The 21723-nt window shown below is 40.4% G+C and overlaps 6 protein-coding genes across 6 annotated transcripts; 4 read left to right on the top strand and 2 right to left on the bottom strand. All coding sequences in view use genetic code 12, as the record gives it.

The window, feature by feature from the left end:
- Positions 1–383: 383 nt before the first annotated feature.
- RGA2 (Rga2p) lies at positions 384–4535 on the top strand (the record flags this gene model as incomplete). The annotated part of the gene is made up of 1 exon (XM_051753860.1): positions 384–4535. The coding sequence occupies one exon, from the start codon at positions 384–386 to the stop codon at positions 4533–4535; it is 4152 nt and encodes a 1383-aa protein (XP_051607166.1).
- Positions 4536–6379: 1844 nt separating this feature from the next.
- Positions 6380–10459, top strand: KGF57_004357 (uncharacterized protein; the record flags this gene model as incomplete). The annotated part of the gene is made up of 1 exon (XM_051753858.1): positions 6380–10459. The coding sequence occupies one exon, from the start codon at positions 6380–6382 to the stop codon at positions 10457–10459; it is 4080 nt and encodes a 1359-aa protein (XP_051607165.1).
- A 1436-nt stretch (positions 10460–11895) lies between these two features.
- DAG7 (Dag7p) lies at positions 11896–12588 on the top strand (the record flags this gene model as incomplete). The annotated part of the gene is made up of 1 exon (XM_051753857.1): positions 11896–12588. One exon carries the CDS (start codon positions 11896–11898, stop codon positions 12586–12588), a length of 693 nt encoding a protein of 230 aa, XP_051607164.1.
- A 212-nt stretch (positions 12589–12800) lies between these two features.
- AGP2 (Agp2p) lies at positions 12801–14528 on the bottom strand (the record flags this gene model as incomplete). The annotated part of the gene is made up of 1 exon (XM_051753856.1): positions 12801–14528. One exon carries the CDS (start codon positions 14526–14528, stop codon positions 12801–12803), a length of 1728 nt encoding a protein of 575 aa, XP_051607163.1.
- Positions 14529–17671: 3143 nt separating this feature from the next.
- Positions 17672–19159, bottom strand: ASK1 (Ask1p; the record flags this gene model as incomplete). Its single annotated transcript, XM_051753855.1, has 1 exon — positions 17672–19159. One exon carries the CDS (start codon positions 19157–19159, stop codon positions 17672–17674), a length of 1488 nt encoding a protein of 495 aa, XP_051607162.1.
- Positions 19160–19401: 242 nt separating this feature from the next.
- On the top strand, positions 19402–21719 carry KGF57_004353 (uncharacterized protein; the record flags this gene model as incomplete). Its single annotated transcript, XM_051753854.1, has 3 exons — positions 19402–19655; positions 19971–20439; positions 20781–21719. The coding sequence occupies 3 exons, from the start codon at positions 19402–19404 to the stop codon at positions 21717–21719; spliced, it is 1662 nt and encodes a 553-aa protein (XP_051607161.1).
- Between the last annotated feature and the right edge of the window lie 4 nt (positions 21720–21723).

The following is a 21723-nucleotide window of genomic DNA, read 5'->3' as shown; positions in this document are numbered from 1 at the left end:
CGACTACGAAAAAGACGAAGACAATGAGATTGGTTTTGAAGAAGGTGATCTTATTGTAGAGATTGATTTCGTGGATGAGGATTGGTGGTCAGGAAAACATTCCAAAACTGGTGCAGTTGGTCTTTTCCCTGCCAATTATGTAACTTTAAACGAGTAGAACTTTTATAAAACAGACGAATCAATAAAAAATGTTTTTTTCTCAAACTGTGTAAAAAACAACGTAAATCATTTTCCTATGTAAATTCCCGGAAATGTCCCCCCCCCCCCCCCCATTGCTTTGTCGCTCATTCACAAAACATCTCCTCTTATTTATCAGCACCCTTCCTCGTTCCTATCCCCTCTTTTGCACATCCAAGGTCCTACACACACACATACACACACACATGACAGAGATAGAACTAAATCACTCACGCCAGTCTAACAACACTTCTACTCCCTCAACAAACGCCGGCACAGGCACAGGCAACAGCACTTACACTACGCCTAGATCCCCTGAAGCACCCGTTTCTTTGGAAGATTACCACAGCCCAGACTATCACAACCACCGAGAACTTTGTAAAAAGTGCAATAATCTAATCGTTGAGGGTCACGCATATGAGTTGGGTGAAGACAGATGGCACATTGATTGCTTTAAATGTTCCAAGTGTGACACGTCGCTAGGTTGCAATTCCAATTTCCTTGTCTTGGGTAATGGGAATCTTATTTGCTCCAACTGTTCGTACAATTGTAAGCAATGCGGAAGAAAGATTGATGATTTGGCAATTTTGACGGGTGATCAAGCCTATTGTTCAAATTGTTTCAAATGCCGTTCTTGTAAACGGAAGATTGAGGATTTGAAGTATGCACGTACATCAAAGGGGTTATTTTGCATGGATTGTCATGAAAAATTAATGGCTAAAAAGAAGAGGTACGATGCCAAAAAGAGACAATTGGCGACATTGCAAGAAAAGAAGAGTCAATCTCTGTTGAGCGGAGCAGGCGAGGATTCGAAAACTACTTTAGACGATTACAAACGAGCATCAGCCAGCAGCTCCCGAAATAGTTTAATCCAATCCTACATGACCAATTCGCATAATGGTGACCAAAACAAAAGTCGATCTAGTATCTACAAACAAGGAGAAAACAATTCCCAGCTATCAATAAACTCAAGAAACAAGACATTACCAAAAGCACCGGGAGAACACCATTCAGCTACATCAGGTTCAAACCTCGCATCTGACCTAATTTCAAACACAAATAGTCATAAAGATGTACCTTCTACAGAGTCAACACAGTCAAGAGCATCTTCTGGTACTTTGCATTCCGCTGAAAAGTTACATGGTCAAGATGCGACACGTGGTGAAAACAGACCGGGAAAGAGCTTTAATACACACTCCAGTCCCAACCCACCATTGCTTCTGCCAGAAAATGACTTTTCAATTGAGGAAGTGCAAAATAGCTCAGATTCTGATATTGAGCCCGAAACCTCTCTGAAGCAAAACAAAGGTGCATCATTGAGATCCAAAACTTCGACTGCTAGAGGTGGTGGCGGTGATGGCGATCTAAGCGCTCATTCACGATCAATCCACACTTCACCCGTGCAACTCAATTCAAATAACGCAAAAATCTCTCAACAACAAAATCTCGACAAGTCAGCTCAACTCGACCTTGCCGATGGTGTTGCGTCATCAGAATACCCAGCAAGATCAAAACAGCGCAAATCTTTTATCCACCACAACAACAACAACGATAATGGTAACCAGTTGGATGCCCCCGCAGACTTGAAGCCGTCATCTGGTATTAGCAGTAGAGACCCAACCAAGCATCTTAGTCCACAAACTGCATCGCAGGAAGTTGTAGGCGATGGTAAAAACAAAAACTTGTTGATCTTGTCTCCAGGACAGTTTCATGACCATGAATTTCACAGTGCCACTATGGGCTCTCCAATGATTGATTCGCCTGGTACCTTACTCAGTCGAAGCTCAAGCAATGACAATAGATTGAAGGTGCAGAGTTTGGCTTTAGAACAAGAGCAATACTCGAGATCACAATGTCCTTCACCGTATGCCAAGGCAAATAGACAAGCAAGAGTAGTGGAGATGAATGACGAAATACAGATGGATGCCGTGCCGGTTGAAAATGAACTTACGGTCGATCTGAGCCTGGCGTATGCCACGCCACAACAACTGAGACATAGATCAGCATCCGGTGCTGGCAATGGATCTGTGCCCATTGGTGCATCCTTGTCTTCGCCACCTCCTAAAATGCCTGTTCCTGATACCCCAACAAGGAATCGGGAGCGCTTGCCGGTGTTGAAATTTGATGAGTCTGTTGCCTATGGTTTAGGCTTGGAGGGGGTGACCTACTCCGAGAATGACTCGCACAAGATGGCAGTGAACCAAGAAACAGAACAAAGAGATTACATGAGGAAGTTGCGTCAACAACAACAGGAGTACGAACAACACAAGTCCAACCCTCACCCATCACTGATGACTCCACAAAAGCCTAAAGAAGAGCCAACTAAATCACTACGCGGCGAACAAGTGCCACCAGCTGCATTTTCAATCAATCAATCGCCTCGTATCATTGGCAATGCGACTCCAGTGGTCACCAATTTGGAAGATGAAAACGATGAAAGCCAAGCAGCACCAGGGGAGCTGCCACTGCAACCGCATAAAATGTCGCGTACCACGTCACTTATTCGTAATTTAAAACACAAACGATCTACTTCAGGAGGGAATCAATCCAAGTTTGGTTTCTTTAAGGCCTCGCCAAGAGAAGAAGTTAATAAGGGTGGGCAACCGACACATACTAGACATATATCTGATAGTTCTATTGGCAGCAGCACCATTGCCGGTATTAATTCGATACATTCACAATATTTCACCTCACCGAGTAGAGCGGATAATATGAGCAGCAATGGGTTCGACAGAGCTAAAGCTCCTTATAGTCAAACTCAATCACATGCAAGACTGACATCTGATTCAACCATGTTTTTCGAAGGTGGTGGCAATGGTGATTCCTCATTTGATCTCAAATCTATGAGATTAGAGGTGCAGAAATTGTCAGCTGACAAGTTGAATTTGGATATTGAGATCAAGAGATTGAAGCAGGATAAGTTGAAACTTTGCGATCAATTGAAATCCATACAACTGAATTTCACCGATGAGAGTATCAAGTATGATAATTTGGTTCATGAGGTTCAAGATTTAGAGCTGAGGAAGTTGTACTTGACCCAACTGAATAATGAGTTGGCTAAGGAGAATGAACGTCTCAAGTCGTTGTTACAAAAGCAACATCAGATGAAGCAGCAGCAACCATCGTTGTCCACTATGCACAATTTCAGTAGTAGTGATTCTGAGCCATTGGGTGATGATGTTTCAACAAGTTTCAGCACTGCATCTACCGTGGGAGGGGGAAGAGATGGCAAAGGATTGGCATATAATGACCAACAACAAGCGCAAGCTCAGAAACGACAACAACAGCAACAACAACAACAACAGCAACAACAACAACAGCAGCAGCAGTCTGTCCCACAGCAGCAATCGTATATCCCTGAGGACGATCAAACGCACAAAGCAACGAGGTTGAAATTTTGGCGCAGAGCTAAAACCGGAGGTCCACAGGTTGTCTCTACGAAAAATGACAATAATGGCAACTATGGCAACTATGGCAACATCTCCGCCCCATCAATGCCCCACAGTGTTTCCACACAAGGTTTACGTATACCTGGTATAAACACTGGCAATAATGGTTACAACAATAGCAACGGTGGTGGCATCAACCATAGCAACAGTAATAATGGCAATGGACAGGGAACGAGCAGCAAGTTCAGTAGATCGGCATCCACCAACATTCTTGACTCGTTCTTGAACACTGACTACAATGGTTCCAACTCTAGTGGACTACACTTGACCAAATCTAAGCTGAGTTCAACAGTATCATTATTCAATACCACCTTGCAACAGCGGGCCGAGTATGAAAAGACACCCATCCCACTAATTGTGAGTCGTTGTTTAAGTGAAGTTGAGAAGCGGGGTTTGGAAGTTGAAGGAGTATATCGTATTTCCGGGGGGAACTCAGCAATTGTTGCCATTGAGAATGCATTTAGCAACTTGGGACAGGACCTTGACGATAGACAATTGAATAAATTGAATGAGTTATTGGATGGCGATATCCATGCCGTGACGTCGGCGTTGAAGCGATACTTGCGCAAGTTGCCCGACCCAGTGATACCGATTACGTTTTATGATGAGTTTATTGGCATTGCATCTTCACAACCCCAAAGGGACGCGCGGTTGGATTTGTTGTGCAATTTGGTTGCGAGATTGCCTAGTGCCAATCGGTCAGTGTTGCAGATGTTGTGTCTGCATTTGCACAAGGTGTCGACATTGCTGGAGGTTAATCGAATGGGGATCAAGAATTTGAGTGTGGTTTTCGCGCCTACTTTGGCCAGAGACGAGACTGGTGAGCGGGAAATGAGTGATATGGGTCATCGAAATGACATGACTGAGTTGTTGTTGAGCGAGTATAGTAAAGTATTTAGACAGTTTTAAAAAAGAGTGAATACACTGAAGAATGAGTGTGTACTGGAATATACATACAGTTGGCGTTTCTTTAGATCGACAGAATCTGTGTTTTGGGAGATGGATAAATATCTATGTACATGTAAGTCCATCATCCGATCAATCAATATATACTTGTTCAATGTATATCCTTAATCTGAGGATTCAGAAACATTTCAAACCTCCGGTGTCCAACACGAAGCAAATGTTCAATGGTACTAAACTGCTTCTTTGGCAAATGCTGATACTTGTGAAACTCCTCTCGTACATAATTTTTCCAATGTGGTTGGGTTTCTTTAGGTTTGGTGTATACGCATCGTTGGCATTGGCGGTATAGATGTAGTACTTCTTTCTGTAGTCCCGATAGTCTGGCCATGGTTTGTAAAGAGTACGGATGAAACTTTTTTTTTGTTGTTGTTGTTGTTGGTAGTTTTACTTGATATGGGGAAATTTTCTGATGCAGCTGTGCTGTGCTGTGCTGTGCTGTGCTGTGCTGGGAGAGTGGGTGGATGTATTATCTTTCTTTGCTCTGGACCTACCTATGTCTGCCCTGTTTGCAATGCAAAGATACAATATTGTGAATGGTGGTGATGATGTAGGAAGATGATGACACTGATGACGTACTATATCTGTGATGTATAAAAGAAGAAGCAATAAAGTAAAGAAAAGAAAAGAAAAAATAAAAAATAAAAAATAAAAAATAAAAAATAAAATTATAAAGGTGACGCAAAATCAAAAAGTCAATTGTTTGATCTACGAGAGATCCGAGTGTTGTTATAGAAGGAAATTGGCACAGTGTAATTGGTGTAATCAATAATGAGCGTGATGATACATGTCTCGTATTTGTTTTTGTAGAGACTAGTTCAAACAGGTGTAAAAAAGAATGAAGTAGAGTTTTCATTGAAAATGAGATTAGTTGTGTCTTAGAGAGGTTCGAATTTCCTTTTTCTACATTCACACATTCCGCAGTGCATTAATGCTTGGTTTGATTTGTATCTTCCAATGACCACCCTCTATGCGGAAACTTCTAAAGACAAAAATACTCTCTCAGTTTTTCTTTCCTTGAGAGCAACAACTGTGTCTATAGAACGCACAAGGGGGATGGTAGTGGAGTCTTATCCATTTGTGTAAGGGATCCCCCACCTTCAACATATTCTTCTAATCCAGAAGTAATACTTGCAGGGACAGTCAAACTTGGTGTTGTTGCACGATTCTTAGATTGCCCTTTTGGGCGAGGCGAGGTGACAATCCGCTGTCTTACGTCATTCATTAGAGATCAAAGAGTGAATAGAATATTTTACGACATGTCACACACAAACGTTCTCTATAAAGTGTTGGTACCTCCTTTTTCAACAAACGATTTTATAGGAAGATATTAGGGAGTCTCTCATTTCAAGAGCATTTGTGAATGTGTATATGTTGATTATGATCTATATATATATATATATCTATATCTATATGTGTATGCAAAGTTATCCTCATTACTCTTCTCTTTCTTATTTGTATTATTAAGTTAGTAATGAAATTTTTTCTCTCGCTCTAAACTCTGAGTCTGTCTCTACATTTATTAAGTCGACAAAAACAACACCAACCAACAAACTAAATATTCTTTATTAACGCAACATCAAAATCCAACTCAAAGAGAATACACAGACACACCTAATAAATCATTCGCCATCAGAATAACAACCTACCCATCCACCCGTCTACCGATCTATCTATCTATCTATCTACACATTCATCTCATTCCCTTTAGAATCACAGTAACAGCATAAAAATACACTTTTTCTTTCTTACATTACACTAGCCAAACGAATAATCGACTTACAAATCAGATGGCTCATGAAGCAAACAGAAGGATTCAACACCAACAACAGCACATTTCATCTCAATTTCCAATAGCTATGCCTGGCTTACAAGAACAGCATCAATTTATTCTGTCTAATGGTCACAACAACAACAATAACAACGTCCATGGACATGGACATGTAAATAATATTGATAATCAGCCTACTTCTTCGTCACCAACAACACCACAACATTTGCGTTACAGTTCAAACACAAGCAACGTTCGAACAAGCATGCGCAAGGCGGCTTTCAATAATATGAGAACACCAACCCCATCTGCTTACGATATTCCATCCAGTCCTCAAGTGAATCACAAGTCCACTGTTAATGCCGCTAATCATTTGGCACATCAAAACCATTCCGATCTGTCTGATAGTAACCCTGTTTTGGACCAGGTTACTGCGCATGATATCGAAACTAGTACAAACCCCCGTCCACAAACACTAAGGCAGAAGTTGGCACAACAACCTTTGAGTAGTAATCAAGCGTCTGAAACTCAAGATATGAAGTATTTGGGACAGCAACAACAGCAGCAGCAACAATCACCAAGGCGCCAACCGCAACCGCAACAACAGCAACAGCAACAGCAACAACAGCAACAGCAACAGCAACAACAGCAACAGCAACAGCAACAACAGCAGCAGCAGCAGCAAAGAGCAATGTCAGACGAGGAACAACAATTGGCAACAAAGTTAAAAGAGACTTACAAAAACATTGTCAACTACGAGGAAGTGGTGCAGAAAAATTGCATTGAAATCACCATCAAAATTAATCAACTCACAGCTAGCACAAACCCCAGCATGGTTTATGGGAACCAGCTTGCAAACCAGAATCTTTCCAGCTCATTAAACTCCAACTCATCGCTCAATTTCAACCCCACTCGAACTTCTGAATTGCTGAATGACCTTTGGACAGTTTACCACCACAACATGACATTATTGGACAATTATTATGACTTTTTGGTGACATCCCTAAAACCTTCTTCTAATCAAACCCAATTCAAAACTGGCAAAAACATTGTTGAGTTGTACAAGATTCCTAGAAGAATGTGGGTGTATGGAATTGTTGGATTCTTGGAAGTTTTAAAGAATATAATGGGCATTTTTCAAGATCATGAAATATGTGCATGCTTTATCTCGCATTGCTTCAATATAATATCAAACTTGACTGACCCTATTTTGGAGATGGAAGGATGGTGGGCAGAGAAATTGGGCGATTTGTCAAGAATGGCCATAGCTTTGTATTCATCCAAATTCATTGATTGGAAGATTAGTGCAGAGTATTGGTATGCTATTTCAATGAAGACACTTTATGGCCATGGGAAAATTCATTATCACATGTGCACTGTACAACAAGATAACTTGGATGCGTTGGTGAATATAAGCAAGTCAGTAACATGTCGTGACCCCTTTGTGCCAACACAGCACTATTTGAGATTGGTTGTGGAAAACATTTGCACTCAAAGAAACATTCTTTCGTTGTTGGAGCTTCCAATCATCGACTTTATCAAGATACACAAGGTGTTACTAAGCATATATAATGGACGTAATAGCGAGGGAACTTCGGTTGAAAATATTCATGACTCGCAATTGCAGTATGGTATCGATTTGGTGACAAGATATGGATTGACGTTTGGTTCTGACTCCAATGGGTACAACTTTTTCACTAGAGAGATTTACAGCTCAGGCAGCATGACAATTAACGATCCACAAAGTCATCATCCTCTGTACTTCCAAAAGTTGCCACCTCAACATCCTCTGCATATACCTACTCAAATACCACCTCAGGCACCACTTCAAACGGCACCATCAGCTACAAATACTTTGGAAAAGATGAATTTTTGGTTCAATAAAGGATCACTTTTTGCAATTTCAAATATCAATCATTTGATTGGATTTGGCGATGCAAAAAACCCATTTGCTAAACTTTTTGAATTACCAGAAGCCTTGAAGGAAAGAAAAGACAAGAAGGATAGAAAGAGGAAATCTAGAAGTGTATCTCAATCCGAAGAAATGATGCCAACTAATTCGGACAGCGGAAATAATACTGCCAATACCAGTAGTGCACCAAGTGCCGGTCTCAGTGGTGGTGGTGGTGGTGGTGTTGATGGACAGTCGGTGGTTGCTGCACACTTGCACAACTATGATTGGTTCTACAGCTTGGAGTTTATCAACAAGTCGGTGTTGGAATTGTCAATGAGAATATTGAATCACTACCTTGTCGGACCAAAGCAAGCATCAACGGGACACGTTATTGTTTGGTTATATTTTTTGATATGTGTTGGGGAAGGAGTTAAAAAATATCCAGTTTCACAACCCATGTTTAACTGGTTGTTCAAAAACTTATTCCCGTGGGAATCATTCATCAATTATTTGAACTCATTGTTGATGTTTGTGAAAAACAGTCCCAAGTTGTGCTCGTTGTACACTCAGTATTTGCAAGTGCCATATATTGCATGGTTTTGTGAAAATGAGTTTCTTCCCGAGGTTTGGAAATGTTGGGGAACATTGTGGTTTGACTTTATTTGTGAAAAAGGTGATTACGTTGACGTTGAGGAAGCCGGGATCAAGAATAACAACTTGTTTGATTTGCCAGTTAGTGGAACTTTCCCTGTATTGAACATGCCAAGTGATTCATTTGATCAGAAATCTAGAAATCAAATGGCGAATGATAATGATGAGCGGATAGTTCGTATTATATTATTGGCAAGAACATTGGCGGATGAATACAGCTTTGGTTTGGTTAGAACAAGCACCGATTTCAAGTTTGATGAACATGTATATAATAACCCCACAACTGATCCTTTTGCTGAGCAGTTTATCAATGATGATCGATTCACCACCAACAATTTCTGCCAACCGATTTCGCCGGAAAACTTGACTAATGAAACGCAGAATCTCACCTCTTTACAAAAGGATGAGATGTGGTTTAGTGGATTGGATAGTCATCTTTACGAAGATGAGAATTTGGAATTGGAGGATGATATCATTGATGAGGATGAAGATGAAGAAGGAGAGGTGGATGATGATGATGAAGAAGACGACGACGACGACGGAGACGACCATGAAGATGACATCATTGGGGACGAAGAGGATGTTCGTTATGACGATGAACACGATTTGGAAAAGAATTATCATGGCCTTTCGAATCAAGGCTTTAATCAGTCCAGTGGTGGTGGAGAGATGTTTTACAATGATGCATTCATTGGCACACAAACGGATCCATTGAGTTTGGGTTCTTTGAACAACAATGATGATATTGAAGGGAATTTCGGCGATAAGATTGATAGTAATATCACGTATGTGACCTTGGACACCAACATTTGGCTCAAACATTGTGGGCGTGTTTTCAAATGTGTACGAAATGGGGTTTTGAAAATCACTATTCCATTGATTGTTTTCCAGGAGTTGCGAGCATTGCGGAAATCAGCTGAGGCTACAATTGCTGATGTAGCAACGAGGTCGGTGATTATCATTCGAGAACTTTATCTCACTCGCGAAGTTGTTCCATTAAGATTTGATGGAACTGTTGCTTCTGACATTAATGAAACTATTGAGTTTGAGAATAATTCTAATTGGCGTTCAAATGTGGACGAAACGATTTTGCATGCGGTGAATGAGCATGATGAGATGGGTAAACGGTTGATGAAAGGACTCAACATGAAACTATCCTCGTACACGAGGTTATCACCAGAGGTGAATGACGCGTCGTATCAGTATCATGCAAGTAGTCAGCAACAGCAACAGCAGCAGCAGCAGCAGCAGCAGCAATCACAACAAGAACGCTACGAAGAATACACCCCAGAAGATGATCGTCATCACAGCAACAACATCAACTATCGCATGGCATTTGGAATTAAGCACCATCCTAATCCCTCTTCCTACTTTAACAAAAAGGAGGCTCCCATCTTGAATTCTCGAATGGCCAAGCTATTCAAGTACTGCATCTTGATCACTGATGATCGTAACATGAGATTACGAGCAAAGACAATAGGGTTGACCTCGTTTCAGAGTAAATGGTTGTTTGGCCAATTAGAAACGGTGTTTGCGGATAGATGTATAGATTAGGCATGAAGAGAAGAAATAAAAAAAAAAGAGACATAATGCAGCATTTTTCGAAACTTAGATGGATGTACAGTATGCGTGTGTAGGGAATGTTGGTGGTGGGACAGAGGTGGGTTTAATGCCCGTTGTATTTTCCATAGTCCCTTTTTAGGTAGCATGTACTTAATTCTCAAAGGAGACAAATTGGCGCGCGCGAAGAAATTGAAAAATGAAAAATGAAAATACAAGAAAAGCGCTCAATCGCAAGGAGTGTGTGCGTGTGTGTGTCTGTAGATCTGTGTCCACACGGCAACAACAGTTTTGAAGATTTGTCTCTAGAAAGAATGTAAATTGTAAAAATAAGGGGAACATGAGTGAAGGGGCTCATGAACGAGGTGCCTCGTTTGAGAACCTATTACAAGAACGTGGTGCGAGTTTTGCAGTTAGTTTTCAATGACGTAAGACGCTATACTCTCCTCAAAAATGAGGCAAATGATGACGTAAAGCAACCATGACTCTCTTTTAAAAGTTAGTGGCTGGCTGAATAAGCCTATTTGATGACAGATTTGTCCAAATGCGGTTCTCTTCCATGTCCTATTTGGTCTTGACTTTTGTATTTGTCTGTTTGTTTGTTTGTTTGGTATTCCAAAAGGTGACAAAAAACTTGAAGTACACAAAAGCAAAACCATGGTTCAGACGCGAGTTAATGCTGGTTATAAACACCGAAAGAAGTAAAAATATTTTTTCTGTAGATGGGCTCACAATATGTACATCTCGACAAAACGCTGTCAGATAATAAAGGGGTAATCCTATTGTGAAGTAATGGGCCAACGGTTTGTTACTTTATGAAATCCTTTTTTTTTTTGGTGGGGGGGGGAGGGACCTATATGTTTGGCGGCGGTGTTACATTTTTAAGAATGTTGCAACCTTTTTTTTTTTTTTTTAGTTTTGCTTGGGAACAGTTGTATGTCCCGCCTCAAGGTGACGATTACAACATAAAGTTATGGATTGAAAGAAGGTTGTAGTTGTGACTTGAAAACATTGACAAATGGCACAAGCTTTCCAAGCTTTTACTGCATTGTATACTTTGTCTCTTTTGTCCTTGTTTTGAAAGCGTACCTTTTGTCTTGTTCTTTTGCCTCTTTGTTCTTTATTCTTTGTTCTTTGTTCCTTGTTATTTTGTTTGTCTCTGTTTTTCTTTTCCTTTTTCTCGTTTTGTTCTCAATTTATTTTTGCAGTTTTACGTTTACGTTTGTTGCACCACTCGTTTCAAAAATATGGCGCAATCCCAAAACACTCCTACACTTCCTCTCCTCCTTTAGAAAAGAAATGTTGCAATATATATATATATAAATAAGGGATCACCCACCAAATATTCCAGAAATGTGTGGTCCCTGAAGTGAATATTCATCCATTAGTTTTCTTTTGCAAGACGTCCACTCCTTTTTATAAAAACATCAATGAGATTAACCTACTTAGCTACCCTCGCCAGTTGTCTTACTGCTATTCACGCTGCTCCAGCAGGTGTCCACACTGTGTTTATTACCGCTTATACCACTGTTGTTGTTGACCAGAATGGGGTTACACGTACACCTACTTTAGCAGCTACTGAGACTGCAGGTGCCACTGGAGGTGAGGTCGAAGGTGGTGCAGCTGCCATTTCAACATCTGCAAACACAGGTGGAGCACAGCCAACAACATTGACTACACAAAGTGCTCCACCAAATGGTGGTGCTAGCATCAGCAGCAGTAGTACTAGTCAATGGGTTCCTAGCACTACTGCGTCTATTGCCTCCACCTCGCAATCGACAAGTGCGTCGTCATCACAGCCTACAGGGTCGCTTCAATCGGGACAAGGTACTTACTACAGCACTGGATTGGGAGCTTGTGGAAAAGTTAGCCAGGATTCCGACTACATCATAGCCATCTCACATGAAATGTATGACGAGCACAATATTGACAACAATCCAAACCACAACCCCTTGTGTGGAAAGCAAATCAGAGCACACTATGAGGGTAAATCAGTTGAAGTGACTGTTGTTGATAGGTGTGAAGGTTGTGCCTATAATGACTTGGATTTCTCACCATCGGCATTCAAGAAATTGGCTGATCAAAAATTGGGTAGAATTGATATCACTTGGGAATGGTTATAAAAATGTATAAATTTTAACTGTTTGAGTTTTTACTTCTCTTTGTTAATTTTTCGCAGCTGCCCTGTGTATAGCAGGCCCGTCCCCACCCATTGATTTGATGGACTGATTCTCTGTAAAGTTTGAGTTACAATTCCGCTACGATTTTCACGAGCTACCACCACACAAATCGTTTTCAAAATCTATCAAATTTCTATACTGTTACAAAACTCGCTTTAAAATATCCAATTCAAATAGCCCTTCCAATCGCTTTGTTTCTCATTACGACTACTCTCTTCCATCTGCGCATAAAACTCTGCTTCATGCGCTTCGATTTCATCGAGACCAGTAGTCAAATCAGCGTCAATTGGTTTGACAAATTTGGTTCGTTTAATCACTTTCCAAAGAATGTATACTGCCAACGAAACAAAAACCATGATATAACTAAACAAGAAATCATCAACCGACCAGTGTCCTGGCAAAAACACTTGGTATCCCAAACACCCAACAATACAGCAGTACATAAATGTAGTAAAGTAGATGGAATATGGTTGGAACCATGATCTATAGGTGAATTTTCTTCTGTCGATTCCTTGTGCTTTAACAGCATGGTAAAAGCCAATATAAGTAATACCCATAAATGCATAATTGAGAATTTGGGCTCCGGTAACCAAATTGAACATGAAATTTAGTGCAACACTTGCCGATTTTCCCAATTGCAATAATGATAATAATGCAAAACAACACGAAACAAGAACACAATAAATAGGAATGCCCTTCTTGGTGCAGATTCTAAAAAACTTTGGCACAAATCCCTTCTTTGCCAAGTTGTATAAGCATCTGGACGATGTGTAGGTGTAGGAACAGCCTGCAGAAAACGCAGCCGTTACGATAACTGCATTGACTATGTCAGGGAGTGCCAGAATCCCCAAGTTTTGCATGGCAACAACATATGGCGACGAAACTCCGTCGGAGCCTCCAGACGTCAACGCCACGTATTTGGGATCGTTGTATGCAATCAAGATTGATACTGATAATGCACCACCAACATAGAAAAACACTAGTCGATACAACACAGTTCTGAAAGCAATGGCCATGTTGACTCTAGGGTTGACGCATTCACCTGCAGTCATACTAACATATTCACTACCAACACAAGTGAAAGAACTAGACAATCTGAGTGAAGCTAAAAAGCCTTGGAATCTACCCAAACTTCCAGTAGCATACTTCATACCAATGGGACCACCTGCAACATGCCAATATCTAAATCCGAATGCATCATGTTGGGGGTTTCCGCCGCACATGGTGATCAATGTGAAAAACAATAACCCAACACAAAGGGTCAATTTTGCCAATGAAAACCAAAACTCACATTCTCCAAACACACGAACTGCATACATATTAATGAGGGCATAAATGACAATTTGAATAACGAACGTAATTGCTGGTGAGTAATCATCACGCCAGAAGTGGATAATGTTGTTAACTGCTGTGATTTCCGTTGGTATGTAAAGACTCTGCATTGCCCAAAAATTGATTGACGCCGCCACCTCAAATGCAGGATCAATGACTCGACCGGCCAAGTTTAAAAATGGCGAGTCCACGGGCAAGTACAGTACCATTTCCCCCGTGGCTGTTGTCAACAAAAGAGTAAACAATGTCGATATGCAATAGGACATTAATAATCCCAAGGGCCCTCCGTTAACCAAACCTGAAGATCCAATGGTGACGAATAAACCAGTACCAATGGAACCACCAATGGCTATAAGTTGTAAATGCCTATTGTATAACGTCCTTCTGGTTGATCCAGTCCCATTCACACTAGAAGAAGAAGCATTTTCGGAGTTATCATTAGTCGATTCGGTAAACAATTCTTGCTCTTCGTTTGACTTTTGGTTGAAACGTTTCTCGTTGAGAGAGGTTGCATCCTCGACACTGGACTTGTCTTGTCTGTTAAACCACATAAGTAACGTTGGACATGCGTGGTAAATATGTAGTGAGGTAACTTATTGGGAAAGAAGTCGGGGATGGAGATGGAGATGGAGGGGAGGGGAAGGTCGTTGTGAAATAGAGAGTGTTTGTTGTAATGTTAAGTTATAGCAGAAAGAAGTAGAAAAGAGAAAACGGATCAACTTCAAGACTCCTCCGAATTCCAACTGAAGGGAAATAGTAGCTCAATTTATCTCATTCGGGAATCCCCCATCAAAGCCCAATTTGTGCATTGTTCGATATGTTAGAAAAAAAAAAAAATTTTTTAAATGGGAATAGAATCGGTGAAAAAATTTACATGCACAGTACAGTAGATCTCATATCTGATACCCACATCTATTTAGCATTCATTGTGATAGAGCTAGTCTTGTGAAAGGCGCTTCTACACTCAATGCTTGTTTCGTGTATTTTGTCGATGTTAATGGTGAAGGTGCATTGTATAATGGTGAACTATCTTTTCACTCTTGTTATCCGTAAATCTATCACAATTAAGGTAAATAGATCCATAAACCGATCAAAGTTGCAATTTTGCCGCTGTGGAACCGAAACAATTAAAAAAAAAAAAAAGAGAAAAAGAAAACCTGCAGCAGCACAAAGCGGCAAAAGACAGAAAACAAAAGAAAAAAAAAAAAAAAAAGAAAAGAGACCATGTCAATTCTACACTACCACTTCCTATGAGTGTGGGTGTAAGGGGAGAGCTAGATGGACAGCAATTGAAAGATAGAATCCTTGATACTGACGCGCACTATCTTGATAATCACTTACACATTCTATATCATCACATCTCATAAATGGTTAACGCTAAATCCGTAAAACTTCATCTTCTTAAATCTATGACGTCAGAACTATTCTCTTTTTTTTTTTTTTTTGGCGATATTAATAAGCTTTCCTCTTCATGTCTTTTTAACGTCGTAAGCATAAAATGGCATGCGTCTGAGCGTATTTGGGACCAAATAATGCCCCAGTCACACTCCAGCCTCGATTGTCCCATAGCATTGTACGCCTTGAGGTGTAATGAAGCATGAATGAATCTTGGTCTCTTTTTTTCGTTTCCGTTTCTTTTTTTGAGCGCAACGCGCGATTGTGTTGCAAAATCTAATTCCGGAAAATTTTAAAAACAATAAAGCTCTTCTGTTTATGAGTCGAATCAGGTCACAAGATGCCAAATATGGTCGGTACAAGGGTGGGGTATAGCGCTTTTTCAATCAAATTATGTAAATTTGGATCGAGGAGCTCGAAACGAATCTATCAAGACCCATTATGTCAATGTTAAAATAAAGTTAATGTGCAGTCATACTGTGTTAAAGGCGGAGAAATGTTTTTTTTCTCGAAATAAACAAAACAAAATAAAAACGGAGCCCCGTCATGCAGAAACTATTACCCATGTTCGTGTTACAAAACAGGAGTAGGCTTGCCATGAGCGCGTGACCATGGCCCGACTTTGAATTTTATCAGAGGTACGTAAGTCTGAATGAAAAGACACTCTTACGCAACGGACGTATCAGGTGTGTTAAACTTTACTGTCCACACTATTCTTACATTGTAATCTCAACGTCGTAACGTCACAGCAGTATGCCACACTACTTGTTAAAGATCTTACTTAAAGATTATGTCAATTTAACATTTTTTATTTCATGGAAAAATCAAATGCTGCGAAATATTCCCTAGTGTATGTGTGACTAAGCACAATGTGCAACTGGCGGTAAGAAAAGAAAAGACTTTTCCCATATTCTATCTTTGATTCCACTCACGTCTTGTGCGTGAGCAATGGAAAAGTAACGTAATGAAAAAAAATAAAAAAAATAAAAATTGAAAAAGAAAAAAGAAAGTGCTCCCAGACAGGGAATTGAACCCTGGTCTACCATGCGACAAACGGTAATTCTAGCCACTAAACTATCTGGGACGATTTTTTTCAAAAAATTTAGGCAGATCTTTAAATAGGTACAATTTGTTCACATTCCAACTAACTATTTTCCAAACTATGGACATCAAAAGATGTCTCAAGTGCTCTGCAAGACTCTGAAATCAAAGCTAAAGTATCTTAGGTTAGTCGTGGAATGTTTAAGGTCTGCTATTTCTACCAAAGCATCATCGTTCATTGGTATTTTTATTGAAGGATTTGAAGTTTTGACTCCAAGTAGATCTTCCTTATGAATAGCCAGGTTTGGCTATTGCATGGACTTGTCGTATTGTAGCATTGATCATCCTATGAAAGCACAAGGAACGCCACTGTTAAATTTTGTACCCAAAATATTGCGCCCAACTCATGGCAAAATGTTGATCTCTACAATCAATCTCCAAACCAATAACTTTTTATTAAAACATTATCAAGCCTATATCCCAAAAACCAGATCCATTTCTACTAGCACCTTTACTTCAAGTTTGTGAAATCAATTTCGCCTTCTCTTTCTCCATGGCAGTGAGCATCAGCACCACATGTACAGGAATCCTTCACACGCTTTCCACATGGACAAGCGTCTGATGCTGCCGGCGTCACATTTTCTTGAGCAGCCTTTTCACAAACACAGTGGTTTGCCGGGTGTGCTCCACATGAGCAGGTAGCCTTTTGAGCGCATACGCAATGAGCAGCAGTACAAGAAGTCATATTATATAATTCAGTGTTTAGTTGAAGAAGAAAAAGAATAAATTGAATGTTAGTTTTCGATGGAAATTGAGGTCTATTTATATCAAAATTGGGAACAGGATTTCTTTTTTTTTCTATCTGTTTTTTTTTTGTTTTTTTTTTTTGCAGTCATTTTTGCAACGATTTCAGACCGCATGATTATACTTTCTTTTTGTGCAATCCAACCAACCAATCAGAATTGAATAATTTGTCATCACAGATAGGAAAGCTTGAACAAGGAATCTGAATCAAACTTTCATTGTAGCTCGTTTGAGCGATGTTATCAATAAGACTGAAATAGGAATAACTAAACAGAGAAACACTCTCAAAATTCTTGGCATAGGTAACTCGTTGCAACTGATAGGGGTTGTTTTCGAACCTTATTATTTTGGAAATGCAAATCGAAATAAGGTTTAACAAAGAATCGTGTAAACATCATCGTTCACAACTTGTGAAATAATACATTAAACTAGAATTGAAACACCTATTTACCCTCTACTGCACATCAAATTTGGCAAATTTCCTCCAGCGCTCTTTTAAGGGACCCAAGTCGCCAGTCAAGGTCTCCGTAGTTTCCCTTGTAATATCCCTGGTCAAATTTGTGGTAGTTTCCGACTCGTGGACTTTTGTTGCCATCTCTGAGCCTTCCTTCAATTTGGATATACCCTCAGCATAAATTTGGGAAATCGACCGCGAATGCTCGCTATTGTCTTCGTTTTGCACAGGACCTTTCGATTCGCGTGTTGCTTCATGCGATCTATCTAGAAAAACGTTCTCCTCCTCAGCAGTGTCACGCAAATCTTCGGATCTTTGTCCTGATGATCTTCTCTTATTCGATGATGCCTCTGATGAAGGGGAAGTTTTTGACCGTTTTCTGCCGCTTTTCAATTCAATTGTGGTTAGTTCTGGTAATGGATCCTCACTTGATTCACTATCTAACAAGGCTGGACTTTTCTGACTAGTCTCGCTTTCTAATTTTGGTGGTTGTAAATCATCGTCATCATCATCATCATCCTCCTCCTCGTTATCGATATCGCCACGAGTAGCTACTAGTGGTGTATTGGTAGATGAATTACTATACCGCGACGAGGAATACTTCGGGGTGTTTGGGAACTTTTGTATATTTCCTTCACGATCAGAGCCGAAGCCCGGTGTTTGCTGCTGACTTGGAACTCTTGACGCTTCGCTTCCTATCTCTGACTGCAAGATCGGAGGCTCAGGGAAAGTGGGCGAAGAGTTGAGAAGATCTTGAAGTGCCGGATTCCTAGTGGTGATCGGGGTTCTCTGTTTGCGAGGTGAAATTGATATCCTGTGGATGGAATCTAGCGACTGACGTATAGTTTGAAATCGAGTTGGAGAATTTTTCGACTGACGTCTCGTGGGAGACAACCTTATAGCCCCGGAATTGGGGGGCTCTAAACTGACACTGTCAGGAAGTCTTACCATCCTTTGAGTTGCTGCAAATTTCGTCCTATTCAGTTCTGCTTGCTTTTGGCCCCTGTGAGGAGTCGATGCTGACAATTGCCTATTAAGATTCTGTTGTTCAGTTGACCACGTTGCCGTATCTTCTTCAGCAAGATGTTTCAAATCGGGACGTCTGGTGTCAAGAGATGTGAGTGTCTTGGGTTGCTCTTCAATTTCCTCGTCTTCCATTTCACTCAAAAAGTTCGAACTCGATTGTACTTCATTTATGGGGGCTTCATAACTGTTCAACACAACATTGGCTGACTGCTCGAAAAACTTCTTCCAAAATCCTGAATTATGCCAGACTTTCCAACTTTCAACACCGTACTCTTGAATAGCAGGTTTCAATTTGTCGTTTATGATTGCATTGGCTCGCGAGATATTCTTATCGATATCTTGAAGCACCAAGGTGGTGTCCTGATCTAATTGTTCCAAAACTTTTCTCGCATTGTAATCTTCCAGTGACGCAGCTCCTGATTTTCTTCTCGACGTAGGAGGTGCTATCGATAGCCTCTTCATGTTCATCGAATTTGAGAGAATGTAACTCTTGTATGTCCTTGTTTGTTGTCACTTTCATCAAAAAAAAAAAAAAAAAGAAAAAAAGGACATTTGATATTACTTTTTGACGCGTTCCGCACGACTTCCTAATAGCTACCACAACGAATTTTCCATCATCGACCTTCTCTTGCAAGTTGAGTCTTTGCTTGTATATCTTAACTTGACTCTGTCTTTATTCAACACACACGGTTATGGGAAATATCATGTCGGTATCTTTTGCTCCAGAGTGTACTCCTGCTAAAAATGCTTACGACGACTGTTTCAACAAGTGGTATACCGAAAAGTTTTTGAAAGGCAAATCCATTGAAAATGAATGTACCGAGTTTTGGGATACGTACATCACTTGTATCAATGCTAATTTAGCAAAACAAGGAATAAAACCGATGCTAGATAAAGCTAGGGAAGACCAACCTTTTAGTCACGAAGAAATACAGCAAAGCTTGAAAGAGCTGGACAAGTGAGAAACGAGTGCACGTAGGATGAGTTGTCATTGTTGTGGTTGGACGATACTCTTGTACATAGATACCAATGAAATGGGAAATTGATGATATTTGAATCCTTGTAGTCAGATTCTGCAAAAAAGCCGTGATAATTTCAACGCCGTCCATTGAAAATTTCATTTTTGTCAGAAAATAAACAACGATAACTTTTCTTAGTCTCACCACGCAAACATGTTGGTTGAGGAAGTCCCTAAATCCAGCGGCGCAAATGCTTCTACAATATATTTCAGCTCATCCATCAATCTCACGGCGAGGCTGTTGGGGGGAAATAGACAAAGGGGTGATGAGAACGGTGATGGACCACCAAATAAGAAAGGAAGGACAAAGGTCAATTACAATCTCAACCAATTATTCAATGCACAAACTCAGGCCAACAATGAATCCCAAAACAGCGGCCCTTCAAAATCAGCCCAACAAATCCAGTTGGAGAAAGTGGTGCAAAAGAGGTTAGTGGAGTTGAGTCAAGAATCTTCAGCCAAAGGATTCGAGTTGCCTAAAAATTTCACTTACACAAGTATCCACTCGAACAAGGATAATCGAACGAGCTCACAAAAGTCTAGACTAGGGAATACACCAGCTACTAAGAGAATCTTGGCAGCCCGCAGAAACTTGAATCTGTACTACGAAGAGGAGCGGAATCTAATTTCAATCAATACAATCCTTTCCTCGAGTTTTCAATTCATTGACGTCATTGACATTAAAGATTCTAAAAATACGACTACGGAAAGATCAAGACCAAGGGTGAGACTATGTTGTATATGTGGCTCGAAATCAAGTTACTCGAGATGTCCACTTTGTGGGTTGTACTACTGTACCGTTAAGTGCAACAAAATGCACCAAGAGCTGAGATGTGCATAACATAATTAGCATCTATATTCAACTACATTTCCCAGCCTCCACAATTATAGAGTTTTTTTCTTTTTTGATTCTTTTTTTTTTTGGACAGTCCGTTTTGAAGTTTACTTCCTTTTACAAAGCATGCTATTTGTTTGTCTCATATGATGAGGCTCTTCTCCATGATGTTGTTTATCTCACTATGTTACTCGTTTGAGCAGTCCTCAAACTCAAGGGACTATGTGAAGCTAGTACAGTTTGCAAATTTGGCGTCAGTGGCGTATTGCGTAACCAAGGGGCTTTCAACGGGTGTTTTGAGTGATCCAGACACGCACTGTCCGTTGAATGCCTGCAAAAATTCAATCCTTCAAGATGTCGAGATTGTGCGGATTTTTGACTTCAACAGGTTGAATGAAGTTGGTACCGGGTTTTACGCTTTGGACCATCGACGGAAAGCTATCATATTAGTGTTTCGAGGATCAGCATCGCGACGTGATTGGGTTACTGATTTGAACTTTTTCCCAATAAAGTATACGCCCATAGTTTATGATGAGAATTTCAAGGATGGCGTACCCTTCATTCACATGGAATGCAAAAATTGCAGAGTGCATCGCGGGTTTTACAACTTTCTTAAAGATAATTCGGGTGCAATAATCAGTGCAGGTGTGAAGATGAAGCAAGAATATCCCGATTATCAATTCTTGATTGCGGGTCATTCGCTAGGTGCTGCATTTACAGTGATGAGTGGGATTGAATTTATGTTGTTGGGTTATGATCCATTAGTTGTGACATTTGGAGGTCCCAGAGTTGGGAACCAAGAGTTTGCCAATTTTATCGACACAATTTTTGATTCAGAAGAAGTTGCAAAGGAGATAGAAAATAGCCACGATTTTTCCAGAGGGTTCATCAGAGTCGTCCACAGACATGACATAATACCCTCCTTACCTCCCATGCTCGCACATGCTGGCTATGAATACTTTATAGACAAACGAGATCTACCGCACGAGGAATCAGATGTTGACAGAAGGGGCTTGGATCACAGTGGGTTTTTTGGAAAGCTAGATGTTGCAGTACAAGCAACAGGCTTGAAGGACCTCAACATCAAGCCATCTACATTTTGGCCAAACAAATTGGGCAAGTTCGAACACACCCATTATTTTAGAAAAATTACAAGTTGCCAGCACTAATACC

This window comes from Candida theae, assembly GCF_024610275.1.
Source record: "Candida theae strain CBS 12239 chromosome Unknown scaffold64, whole genome shotgun sequence".
In the NCBI taxonomy this organism is placed as follows: domain Eukaryota; kingdom Fungi; phylum Ascomycota; class Pichiomycetes; order Serinales; family Debaryomycetaceae; genus Lodderomyces; species Lodderomyces theae.
This window is presented reverse-complemented; position numbering and strand designations above follow the sequence as displayed.